The 13,070-nt window shown below is 43.4% G+C and overlaps 1 protein-coding gene across 2 annotated transcripts in view; it reads left to right on the top strand.

The window, feature by feature from the left end:
• XYLT1 (xylosyltransferase 1) overlaps positions 1-13,070 on the top strand; it is a 215,615-nt gene that overhangs the window by 101,651 nt on the left and 100,894 nt on the right. For both annotated transcript variants that reach the window (XM_075718799.1, XM_075718798.1), the window contains one exon: positions 9,043-9,568. In XM_075718799.1, coding sequence (XP_075574914.1) covers positions 9,043-9,568 — 526 coding nt within the window. The remainder of the gene's footprint in view (positions 1-9,042; positions 9,569-13,070) is intronic.

The following is a 13,070-nucleotide window of genomic DNA, read 5'->3' as shown; positions in this document are numbered from 1 at the left end:
AAAACACCTTCCTTGACCTAGTGGCCTTCTGAGCCATTAAAATGAGTGTCTGAAGGATGTTGAAATCCGTGCCATTGAGCACAGGAGATGATACCTGCCGTGACGCTCAGCCTCTGGACCATGGTGAACTGCAGCACACAGGTGAAGTGCCCGAAGCTCCTGTAGAGCCAGCAGTTTGTCAGCCCTGCATGCTTGATCGTCCCAGGGAAAGGCCTTGCTTGGTCTGACAGTGGGAAGGGAGAGAGGATTTAACCCAATCTCCTACCTGGCTCAGCAATTCTTTGCTGTGACATTCTGATGGTGACCATCTTTCTGTATGCATCTAGCAGAAGAGTGAGCGTTTGGACAATTCCAGGCAAGTGCCCTGTAGTTTTACGTTGCAGTGATGGAGGAAGATGGGGTTTTTTGGACACTTGCAGAAAAGGAGAATGGAGCAAAGCTGCTTCCCATGATGGCCTCAGTAATCAGCTGTGGGGCTGAAGTTGCCGTGCTCCTTAGTTTGGCAGCCTGCAGCTGCCCGTGGAACGGTGGTCTGAAGGAGTTTCTTTGGCCATGTGCCAAGGGAAACAGATGCCCAGCTGTTTCAAAAAAAGGGGATGAAATTGGATTTTTGAGCCCACTGGAGCATGAGGAGTATTTATAATTTCTGCTCTTGTTCTGAAGACCATAGTGTAATGTTTGTGGTTCTGCTGAGGGGAAAGGTTTTGATTTCAACTAAGAAACAGCCCTCAAATATGCAAAGGTTAGAGCAGAAAAAAAAAACCAAACTTCATACAAGAGCAGTCCTTGCTTGTAGAGATGCCATCCTCTGACTCCTCTGGCAATTGGAAGGTATCATTACTGAATAATTAACAAGCATTACAAAATAGTATGTCACAGAGCTGTAATTAATACTGAAGAGAAACTTGTTTTAATTATCTTCTCATAGGGCTGTTTAAATTCTTCTTGGTCACAGGACAGGTAAAATAGATGGTCCTGTAAAAACTGACCAGGTCTCTTTGAGGCTTTGACATGCGATGCAGATTTTGAAGCTGCTCTCCACCGCCTTGAGCTGTGAGCTGGTTTGGAGCCTGCAGCGGCACAGCTCACCCCAGTACAGTGGCAAGTGTCTGCCCCAGCTCTGGGCGCTGGTTTGGTCTCAGACATGTGATCCTGCATGACTGCCCAGTGATGGCGTATTTTCAGACGCGATCAATAATTGTTATGTATTTTATTATGTGACAGGAGAAAAAAAAAAATCTAGTTTTTTATAGTACAGGCGTTTGATTTATACCTGGCCCTCAAGGGCAGCAGGTCCAGTAGTTTGTATTTAGAGGAAGGTCTGCGTGTTTTGTTGTTGCTCGGCGTGTTCATACGCATATTTCTGGTCTGTTTTGCTGTGTCTTTAAGGTACCAAGCTTTGCCAGGGGAAGAACACGAGAATATGTTCTCAGTACAAAAAGACAGCAAATCCCTCCATGCTGGGGAGAGAAAATCAGTTGTGTCAGATAAACTGAAACTGTGAACATTTGCCATTCAGGGCTTGATTGCACATGGTCCATCCATCTGTGCAGTATTTATAGGACTTCCTTGGTACAGAAATCATACAATGAATAACTTTTCCTGAGAAGGGAGCATTTTGTTATTGTCGGGAGGAAATGCTCTGCATGATGCAATGAACTCTTTTTGCAGATAAATGCAAGCTCTTATTGTATGCGTTTGTGAACTGATTAGGGTTTTCTTTAATTTTCCTTACAAAGCCTCTACAAAAGGAGCCATCTAGCGGCACTGCATTTCCGCAGGTGTGTAGCAGGTGATGCTGGAGCCGTGCTTACCTGCATGGGATGGGCTCTTCCCCTTGGGTTTGGTGTCTCGAGTTGGATCCCTCAGCCATGCAAAGTCTGCGTGCCCTTGCTGTCTGCAGAGCTGGCGCCCATCAGGCCACTGATGTTTGTGTCTCTGCTGATTTATATGCATATTAGGCTATCTCTCTGAAAGCAAATTGGAAATTGGTGGCTTTTTGCTTATTGCAAAAATTAACAGTCGTACTGCCTAATCCTAGCTGTTGGCAGTGGCACCCTTTCCAGGGTCAGCCTGAAACTACGCGAGTTGGTTCCTAATGGCTTTGTAGCGTATTGTAGTCTTACAGTGGGATACCCCACAGAGAACATGCTGGTTTATTGGAGTTTTCCCTTGGCCAATATTGCAGCCATAGTCTTTCACCTCCTGCCTTAGGCACACAGGATACAGAACCATACCTGAAAGATTACATGAGAATTTGTGACCTAGATTTTCTAAAATGGGCAAACCCAAATGCACATTTATGCTTGAATGTACTTAACTTGGAGGCGAATATATGTGATGGGTACAAGTGAAAAATGTGTGGAGAGAGGCAGTCTGCAGGTATGTAAACTACCTGGGGTCTGGCTGAGCAGGTGCGTGTTGTACTTGTAGAAGCCTTTGAGAATGTTAACAGGCTGTTATTAAAATCCATTTGTCATTACTGAATGTAAAGTTCCTCCAAATTCTCTGTATTTGTGCTTAGGTACAGCGAGTGGCAGCTGCTGCTGGGTCTGTAGTAGGTGATGGCATCAATTTATTCCATGGTCTTCTCAGTAGATTGCAAAGGCTCTGCCTCTGTCTCCCCAGAAACCTGGGCTTTCTCTCCTGAGATAGATGGGACTTGGAATTCAATCAAGCTCACAGTACTTGAGCCTCAGACCCTCAGCCACCGTAGATATAGTGGCTAATATACCAAAGAGCATACATTTTGTGTGACAGATTTTAATAAAACGCAGTAAAGGTGGAGTTTGGAGAATTAAAACCCGTGCATCCAACAAGGAGCAGAATTTGGAGCTTCCTCATTACATGCAGTGGCTCTGAGCTTAAAATGTTATTTTTGCATTAATGTTATTATTTTTAGCATCAATGGCAATCAGTATGTAATTGGCAATGATCTCATGCACGCTCCTGGGTACAGACTGTTCTTTCCCAGTTTGGGAGTATTTGCTTGTTATTGCTGAATTGCAGCGTATGCACATGCAGAAGAGGCCCCACAGTCATTAAAACTCTCCCTGCTAGGGCTCTTACCGTTGAGTACTCAGCAGTTGACCTCTCCATGTATCTTCTGAGAACCACGTGAAGTTAGGACAGAAAATTTCTGTTTGTGGAAATCCTTCTCTTAGGCCTGTGTTCTGTGATAAGACATCCACAGTGTCACACTTGGTCTTTGAAATGTGGTGCTACAAAGTGGTGAAAACCCTCCAAAGGTTTCTTTATAAAGGCTGTAAACTGAGTTGGCTTTTAAAATGTGGGAAAAAATACTTTGACCTGATCCTGCGCTTCTCTGCGAGAGTGGAATGGCTTTCATTGGTGGTGGGAGCAGGAGTGGGTCATTACTGAGCTACGAACATGACTTCCTGTGGGAAGGGTGCACAATTTTTGCTTTTAGCCCCCAAAGGGAGGCCGTGTCACTCTGGGGCTGCTGGAGAAGCATGTATAGAATCACACAGACAGGGAGTGTTTTCCCAGGACTGTAGTGGAAGCACAGTTGAAACACATGCTCTTGGGTGGCATGTGTTGTGTTTGACACCTGTAATACTGAGTAATTTTAACAGAGCAGCCTCTCAAATCGGTTGGCTTTGGATAGAGCCTCTTCTGGTCTATGTCTGTTCTAGAGAGGGTTACTCTAGTGCAAAGGCCAAAGCGGTACGTTCCATAATAACTTTTTTTCACGTTTTGTGGATGAGATTAAGTCTAAACAACAACATAAAATAGCAGTGTTAAGTGTTGGTTTGAAAATACTGCTTTCATCTTTGACTGTGGATACATACAGGCTGTATTAACAGGCTCTCCTCTTCTAAATTGGTCCCAGTATAACCTTCCATTTTTTCAGTGTATTTAATGTGATTTGCAAGCACAAAGAGAGATAAGAAGGTGCTGCTAATGCATAGCTAGACAAAAGTTGAGAAAGACGATGATTGGAACAGTGAACCCGCTGACGTACTCCCCATGGTACTGTCAGAACCCAGAATGCCCGGTCTCAAGATTTTCTGCAGAATGACTTTGTCCTGACTTGGATGTCTTAGACATCCATGGCAAATAAAGTCTGCAGTTAATCCAGAACTGTAAAATTAAATATTGCAGAGCAAGTAAAACCCATCCTCCTGTAGCCAGCTGAAAACCAGATGTGCTGCTTTTGTTTGTACCCCTGAACTTCACAAATGAATGCAATTTGTTGTCAGCAGCTGCTGCTGTTCTAAGCTCAGAGTGCTGAGCTTCATTTCCCCTTCACTGCAAACATGTGTACGTTCTGCTGTCACGTATGGATCCTATCTTGAAATCATTACGCTGTAAAAATCACACTTGGCTTTGGTGAAAGTTATTGTGAGAGAGAAACACGGATTAAAGGTGGATGGAGATTTCTGGTTTTGTGGCATTTAACACTTGCATCAACAGGTGTGGGATTGCGTGAGGCTGGATTTCACTGTCCAGCTGAGGTATTTGTCACAGGTCCTTATTTTTCAATGTATATCTATAGCTCTTGGTTGGTACAGTTGTCGTACAGACTGTGTTTTATTTTTAGTCTTGCTCCGCCCAAAGAGACGTCTCTGCAGACACTGGGTGTCTTCCATGGTGGTGAGGTTTTGTGGTATTCGCCGGCCCTGTGGGCAGGGAAGAGTTACAGCAGAGCTTAGTTTTGTGTCTGCCTTTGAAGCATTTAAAATTCATTTGTCTTTTCAAATTCCAACATGTAGACTTGGAAAAGCATTTCCCAGAGGGGGGCCAAAGCGCTTGAAGGAGGAAAACAGTTTAAAGAGGTGAACTGTACACCAGTAAATCTGCTGTTTACTTTGCTTTTTTCTCCTGAGGTTTGATTGCAGCTTTCTGCCGCTCTGTGCTGTGTGAGCATAGCGCATCCGCTCGGCGCGATTCAGCCGGGTGGGAATGCGCTGCTTAAACACCCGGAGCTGCAGCCTCCGCTGGTCCCAGGGCAGCTGCGTAGCTTGACCGGCCACTCGTGGGCACCGGAGCGGTAACGCGGAGAGTGAACATCCCGACTGAAACATCCCATAAGTATCATGTCAGATGTGTTCGAAACAGGAACGGGCCCGCACCTCATCCTTTGATGCTTTGTCAAGCGACAGAGAGGTTTGGATGGGGCAGGAGGGCAGAGCGTGGGGCAGGGCTGTGCACTCTTTGGGACGTGGGAGGGGGTGTGCCCGTCGCTCTGGTTCAGCCTCATGTCTCGTTCGTGGGTAATAAGAATTACCACGAAAAACCAACAAGAGCGAACATCTCCTCTCCCTTCCCCTTTCTCAACATGCCATTTGTTGCACAGAAGAGGTTTGGGTTTTTTTTTTTTCTTTTTTAAGCTTAAAACCAAAAATCGTTTAGCAAGAGTCAGACTGTGAGAGGGAATGTTGCCAAGATACACAGTAATCCTATCGCACAGAAATATCTATGGCATCGCCTTTAGAAACTTTGGAAAGAGTTTAATGAACAAGACAGGATTTGTGTGGCGTTTTGGGTTGTTTCCCTCCCCCCGCCCCCATCATTGCAGCTAGGTATTTTGGCCCTGAGTTGCAGCATGGTGGAATGCTCCAGTTACCAATAAAAAGTGCTTTAAACTGTATTAACGATGAAAACTAATGATAGGGATGCTTTGCATTACTGTGGAGTGGTGTCCCTGTAGCTCTCTGCACGCTGCTGCTGTTGAAACCCAACAAATAAAGTTCACATTTGCTCTTTCATAGTTTCCTTCGTATTTTACACACTTAACCTGTTGAAGTTAAAGGACTACTTATAAAGAATAGCTCAGGCTGTCTTTGGGATATGAAATCTATATGAATAGAATTAATAGCATCTTGGATGCCTCTTGCATTTACGTTTCATATAACTGGGGGCCAAAACAGTGGAAAGAGACAAGGAAAAGCCCTGGGTGACCTGCTGTGGTTATGGATGGCACCATCCACACAGATTTACCTCAACCCTTTTGTGTCTCATTTAGTTGTTCTCATTTATACATCCAGATATCTGCAACTCCAGATAGCTCTGTGTGTTTCTGCCTACATTGGAGGGCTGGTACAATGTCCTGCTGTCAAAAAGGGAACAGTATATATGTATTAAAGCGTAATCACAGTGTGTTTGTTCTGATTCTTTGTGGTCAGTGTAATTTAAATTAGGCATATAGCTGTGTGTGTATATATATATAGATAGACAGCCATATATACATATATATACACATATGTATGCAAAAGAGTGTGGGGTGTCTTGCATTTTATTATTTGATGAGGGAAAAGATTAATTGCGGCACCAGCTTAGAGGGAGGAAATGTGATGGCACAACAGTTAAAGTTTCTGAGCTATTTCACATATACAAATCCAAGATTCAAGTGCATTAAAATTAAAGCGAGTCAAAATATACCAGTGGCATAACTAAGCTGAGGTTTTGGAGTTGGCTGAACAACAAAGGGAACATGACAGCTATCAAACATCTGAAGTCTCAGAGCAGTGGCACCTCAGCGGAGGTGTTTTGGGTATGATGTTAATAAGCTTTACATTTGTCTTGCTCTGTTTGCAGTTTGCCGCTGGGTTTGGAGCGGTCTTTTTCTTTGAGGATACATTGGAGATACAGGCTAAGTGAAGGGAGCTGAGCTCTAAAAATAATTGTGGTTTTGTGTTGGGTTTTTTTTTTTAGTTTGGTCATTCATGGGAATGAGAGCTGTCTTGAAACTAGTTTTTGTTTGTTTTGCTTTCTCTTTGGTGTCCAAAGAAGAGCAAGGAAGCTGGTGAAGGGTCTGGAGCACAGGTCTTATAAGGAGCAGCTGAGGCAACTGGGGTGGTTTAGTCTGGAGAAGAGGAGGCTGAGGGGAGCCCTTATCGCTCTCTACAACTACCTGAAAGGAGGTTGCAGCAAGGTGGATGTCGGTCTCTTTTCCCAAGTAACACGTGATAGGATGAGAGGAAGCAGCCTCGAGTTGCACCAGGGGAGATTTAGCTAGGATATTAGGAAAAATTTCTTCGCTGAAAAGGTTGTCAAGCATTGGAACAGGCTGCCCGGGGAAGTGGGTGAGTCACCATCCCTGGAGGTATTTAAAAGACGTGTAGATGTGGCACTCACTGACATGGCTTAGTGGTGGACTTGGCAGTGCTGGGTTTACGGTTGGACTCAATGATCTTAAGGGTCTTTTTCAAGCTAAATGATTCTATAAAAAATGGTCATTTTTTTTTTCCCCTTAAAAAAGAAGACAGAAAAAAGAATTTGATTTCATGTGTGCCCTTAAAAATTAGAAAGATAATTGTTTTAAAAGATACGTTCTCTCCAAACTAGAAATATTTTGTTTGAAAAACATTTGGGTTTTGGTTTGTGGGGTGGGGATTTTTGTTTTGGTTGGTTTGTTTTTTAAACTTCTCTGCATTCCTCCCTCTGATAGATAAAGCTACTTGTGAGCTGGAGATATTAATGGAGAGAGAATCACTTCAGTCACTCACAGCACGACATCTTCTAATGAATAAACTGTTCAAACATTTCTCATTGCTGTGCTGCAGAGGTCAAAGTGATACTGACTCCCTGCATGGCCTTGGATAAGTCATTATCTCCCTCTCCTTCCTCTGCAAAACCTGACTGTTAAATACTTCCTCACAGAAGAGGTGTGAGAAACAATTAGCTAATGCTGGTAAAATGTTTTGAATACAAAATGTCGTTCATAGGTGCTAAGAGTGGCTCCCATCAGTCATCATTAGCTGACACTGTAATTTACCAGCCTCTGATTTTTGGATAGGTCTTTCACAAATGGAAAGAAAACAGGACAGATTCAAAAAGTCTATCAATACTTATACTCCTGTCTTCAGATGTTTTAATAACAATTCCCCATTGATTTCATCTGCTACTGGTCACTTTAATAAATGGAGATATTTCCTGTTCTACCGGTCTAAAAATTGCGTCCCCACTAGCCTGAGGACTAGTTTCTGCAGTTGGAGCAAAAGTAGCTCAACCTCACCCGCCCCTGGCTATCAGACAGGTTCCCATTTGACAGTAAATATACACATGTAAGTGCCTCTTGGTTTTGTTCTAGTCTGTCACATCTTTTCTAGAGCAGATTGCCATGTTCTCTGTTGCTCTAGGATCCCTGGGATAATCCTCCTTTTTCTCTGGTGGTGTAAACTTGCTCTGCTGTTGATGGGCTAGGACGAGTTCCCGTGGTAATAGGCAGAGGCGGGGGTGAAATCGTGAAGCAAAGCGTTATTTTGCATCAGACACGTATTTTACATGGTCTGTTCCTTTTCCTTTATACGATATATTTTAAATGCTGTAATGTTACGGTCAGTGTATTTATCAAAGCGCGCCCAGCATGGAGAAGAGGAACATGGTGGTTAAGAGCTGACATCTGAGCCTGGCTCTGACCCTCCTGGGGAGCCTGAGCATCTGCAGCTGCTCACCCTCTCACACAGGGCTGGTTGCTGCCACAGCTTCCCACCTGCGGCAAGACTGCAATGCACCCCGTGGGAAACACTTCTCCAAAGTTCTACTATGTAGAAACTCAAAAAAACAACATTAGGAAGGGTTTGGTTTGTAGCATAGTTACTTCACTGAAAAAAAGCTTGGGCTATAAAGTTGCATGGTGCTTTCTGCAGAGGAATGGGGCAGTTCTTGGGATACCAAACTGCTGTCATTAACACAAGGAGTGAGGAAAGCATTGAAGGACTTACTCTCGCTCCACTGAAACCTGTGTTGGTTTTGCCATTGATTTTTTTAATGATGTCAGGGTGAAGTCTCTGGTTCATAATTGCTCTCAAACCTGTGTAAAAACTCCCTGCCCCATCTGAGATGGGGGTTGAACTCTGGATTGGTGATGAAGGTGCAAGCTGTAGTTGTCTGCACTGACTTGGGCAGCTCAGAGGCCTCTCTCAGCTCCGTCTTTCTGTTATGAACCCTAACATGGGGATTTTTTGCAGTATGTTGGATTGTAATTGATTTATGTTTTCATGTAAGAAATGCTTGTAACGCGTGGGATGTGAGTATTTTTAGTAAGTTGAGTATAATTTTTCTCCCCATTTATAGGATGGCTATTTTTCCCACCGACCGAAAGAGAAAATGCGAACAGACAGCAATAATGAAAATTCAGTCCCCAAGGACTTTGAAAGTATTGATAACAGTAATTTTGCTCCCAGGACTCAGAGGCAAACCCACCAGTCTGAGCTGGTGAAAAAAACCCTTAGCAAGCAAAAGGAGCACTTGAGAAAGAAACTGGAAGAGGAGAAGATGAAGGAGAATTTGCTGCTGGGGAAGAACTCCAATGAGGTGGTGCAATTCAGTGATCCCCCCAGAAAAAACAGCAGCAACAACAACAATTTGAAGGAGATTCACAGGTCTCCCAGACAGCATCATTTAAAAAAAAGTGGAAACAGCTCCCCTGAACTGAGATACGACCAACCACCAAAGTGCGAGGTAACGGGCAAAGAGGCAATCTCAGCCATGTCCCGGACTAAATCTAAGCAGTGTCGTCAGGAGATCGCAGAGGTGTATTGTCAGCACAAGCATGGAAAGCTGATGCCGGAGAAGGTGACGCGTTTCTGTACACTGGAGGGTAAGTTGATAGATGGTGAAGGAGAAATAAGATGGTATCTCGGGGGAAGGATTCTGTAAAATTGAAATGGCCTTCTGATGACAAAAAATGGCTTTATTGCAGGAATGTGTAATGTACTTAGTCTGTGAAAATGAGGGAGGGTTTTAAACAGGGAGTTACATGGCTGTCACAAGATCCTTGGTAGGTTCCTATAGAATTTCTTTTCACTTTACTTCCACCAGATTTTTATTGCACTATGTGATGTGGGTATTCAGCTACTACTCCTGTTTCTTTTAGTTCTTAATCTACAGACACAGAGAATCGTAGTCAAAGTCTTGTTATTCTGTACGGGAGTTGCGTCCTTTTTGGGGATCAGGGAACAGCCATGGTGAATCTTGGTGCCTTGTGCTAACCGAGAAATGAGTGGCATTGCTGTTATGGCCGTATAGCCATTTTTATGGCACAATGGAGTCCTAGCTAATAACCAGGACTGCTAAGCATTTTGATAACCCAGATAATTATCATAAGTATAATAAAAAAAAAAATCCAAAAGCATGGGGAAAAAAATCCAATTTTGTGGCTCACTTCTATTTTTAATGTTCTTCAATCAGCAAAAGTAATTTTCAGAATCACTGTTGTAGAGAGTCAGTTACCTCTGCTAGCCTAAGCTGCTAGCCTAAGCCAAGCTTTGATTTGTTGCTTTTGGTTTCTCCATGCAGTCAGATACATGAGGTATCTCTCAGCTTGCTGTCGGTTGGCATGTGTGAGCTGACCTTTTCCGACTTTTCAAGAAGAGTGCTTCATGTGCCACCACTCATTTAGCTGTAAGCGTTCCATACAGTAAAGTGCTTTTTCTTTTTTAAAAACCGAAAAAGCATTGATCAGTTGATCAAAGTAGGTATTGATCAAGGAATACCATTATCCGCAGCAGCACTTGTTTATACAGCAGTCCAAGGTCCCCATGCTGTAACTGGCACTTCGGCCCATGCATGTAAGGATATGCTGATGTCTTTGTCCAAGCTGAAAGTGCAGAGGGACTTTTACAAACAAGAGAATAGGTACAGTAAACATGGTGAGCCATGGCAATTAGGGGATATTTAGTTTCTTCCATTAGGAATATTTAGTTACTCTAACCGCCACGGCTTACCTGTTTATTGCACCATCTCAAAGCACTGGTTACTATTGGGTGGTTTCAGTGTGGGAGGGAGGAGGATCCGTGTTGCTATTGCCTAAATTAGGAGGCTAAACTTCCTGTAGAGGCAGTGGAAAGGAGAAGGTGCCCCAGAGGATGTTTCCAAACAAGAGCATCTCTCTGTAATAGGAAGTTTAGGCTTTTAATTTAGATGATGCATATTACCAGGATGAATGGTGTGAGCACCCCATTTCCCACCCCGGAGCATCTGTGACTGGTTTTTTTTGTTGTTGTTGTTTTAGTTTGGTTTTTATCATGTCTCTTTTGGTGTTTTTTCTCCCTTTCTTATCATGGTAATACTCAAAATCATTAAGCTGGGTAGGCAAACACTGGAGATAAAGAATTAATGGAGCAGGCAGAAGACTTGGTGTTCAGTGGGAAGCAGGGAGAGGGGCAGCAAAGGCAGCACAAGTTGAAGGGAAGATAAAAGAACAGCACAGAGGTAAGAATTGAGCAACACCAGACATCAGTGACAGGCTGAGCATCGGTGAGTACCCCTGGGTGCCCCTGAGGTCCCATTGGGGTGCCACTGGTGGAATTCACTGTGATAAGCATGTCCTTGGTATCCTTCCCTCCTCTCCTCTAATGACAAGAGAGTCGCAGCTCTGGTCTGTGAGAAAGCTGATGGAGGCCAGCACCGTGCAGACACTGTCCTACACTTTTGGGCATCAACAACATCTCTTAGTAATGTCATCAATGCTGTATACCTCGTGTAGGGTAAATGCATCACATATACAAATATGCAAGTGATATCTTGGAGAGAGCTGGAAGATATATTGTCATTAGTGTGGGTGCACACTGCAGCTGTGTGCACTTTTGCACACACCTAGGATTTTATCCCCTGCCTGGTAATCTGTCTCCCAGGGATGCAGGGTGACTTTCCAGAAGTTTTAAACAACTGCCATTCTTAAAAACAGGCTTCTCAAGAAATATTTATTGCTTCTTTTTTAAATGCAGAATTTATATCATATGCCCTGCAGTCAGGATAATAGTGTGGTCTTAGAACCAAGAACAGTGTCAGCTTTTACCCTTGAAGCCTTACAGTATGTATGTACATTGCACATTGGTATAAATGCTTCCTTTGTAATAAGACATAGTAAAACATCCTGGAAAACCGGGAGCTACAAACATGACTAGAGAAATGGAGAAGTTGTCCAAATATGGTTTTATTGTAAAATACACATTAATTTAGTAACAACTCCTGAGGTATGGATATATACCACATTAAAAAATTAAGTGTAAAAAGACTGTGGCTACAATTTTTTGGTTTGCAGTGCTAGAGCTTCATTTAGATTTTTATTTTAGGCAGTGATGCTTGTTTAAAAAGAATAATTGAGAGATGTCTTAACTTAGCCAGATGGATCCTTGTGGAAAATGGAAATGGAAAATGGAAAAAAAACTTTTCTTTGCATCAAGGTTATTTCCTCCTGCCCATGCTGACAGCTGAAGTTAACCACTTCAACAGCCAGATTTCCTTGGCAGAAAATCTGGACATCCTGTGTTATATACAGGGTTGCTCTAGAGCAGATTTGGGAGCTTTGCTGTGGGGAAGCGATAAAGAAGCAGCATATTGAATGGGACACGAGTTGCTTATGCAGGAGGCACCAATGCACGAGCAGTTTGGGCCATCAGACCTATGGAGGAGATCCAGACTTTGAAGTCACTTCTCAAATGTCTGAGTACAGAACTATCAAGACAGACATGTAGGAACCCCAAAACTGAAGGTGCCCAGTACCTACCAGAAGGCCTTATATGTATATAACTTGGTAGGTCCCTTAAATTTTACAGCCCTGTTTAAGATGCATTGCCTGAGTTTAAGTGTGGTGTAGTCTCAGATCTCTCCTCCCCACTGCAGAACATAAATACTGCCATTGTTCACTCACAGACTGGCTCTATCCTTCATCAAAGGTGTCTTCATCAGCTCCAGAGGTCCTTGAAAGGAGTTGAACTTGGTTACGAGATGTTTGTGAAGCACTGGCCATCAGCTTTTGGGGATATAAGACACCCCATTGTTAGGATTGCTGGTAGGGGGAGGTCTGGGTAGAGGTCTTGCCACTTTATGCATCAAAAAAGCTATATGCTGTTTGTCAGCAAAAGTCAGACATCCGGGGACTGAGTCTATGTGTTCAGCATATCAGTGCTATTCCCTTCAGTTTGGTTTGAAAAAAGGTTTCCTTGTCTGTTTTCAGCAGAGCTGTGAAGTATAAATATTTATGCATTGGAGCAGCACATTCATCCATTATCCCAACATATAAACGTGTTCCCAGTGCTATGGTTTCCATTGAGATGTCATCCAGCATTTAATCCCCTTGGATCCTGTCTCAGCTGATC

This window comes from Pelecanus crispus, chromosome 11 (genome assembly GCF_030463565.1).
Source record: "Pelecanus crispus isolate bPelCri1 chromosome 11, bPelCri1.pri, whole genome shotgun sequence".
NCBI classification, from domain to species: domain Eukaryota; kingdom Metazoa; phylum Chordata; class Aves; order Pelecaniformes; family Pelecanidae; genus Pelecanus; species Pelecanus crispus.
Note: the sequence above shows the minus strand (reverse complement) of the source record. Positions and strands in the feature narration are given on the sequence as shown.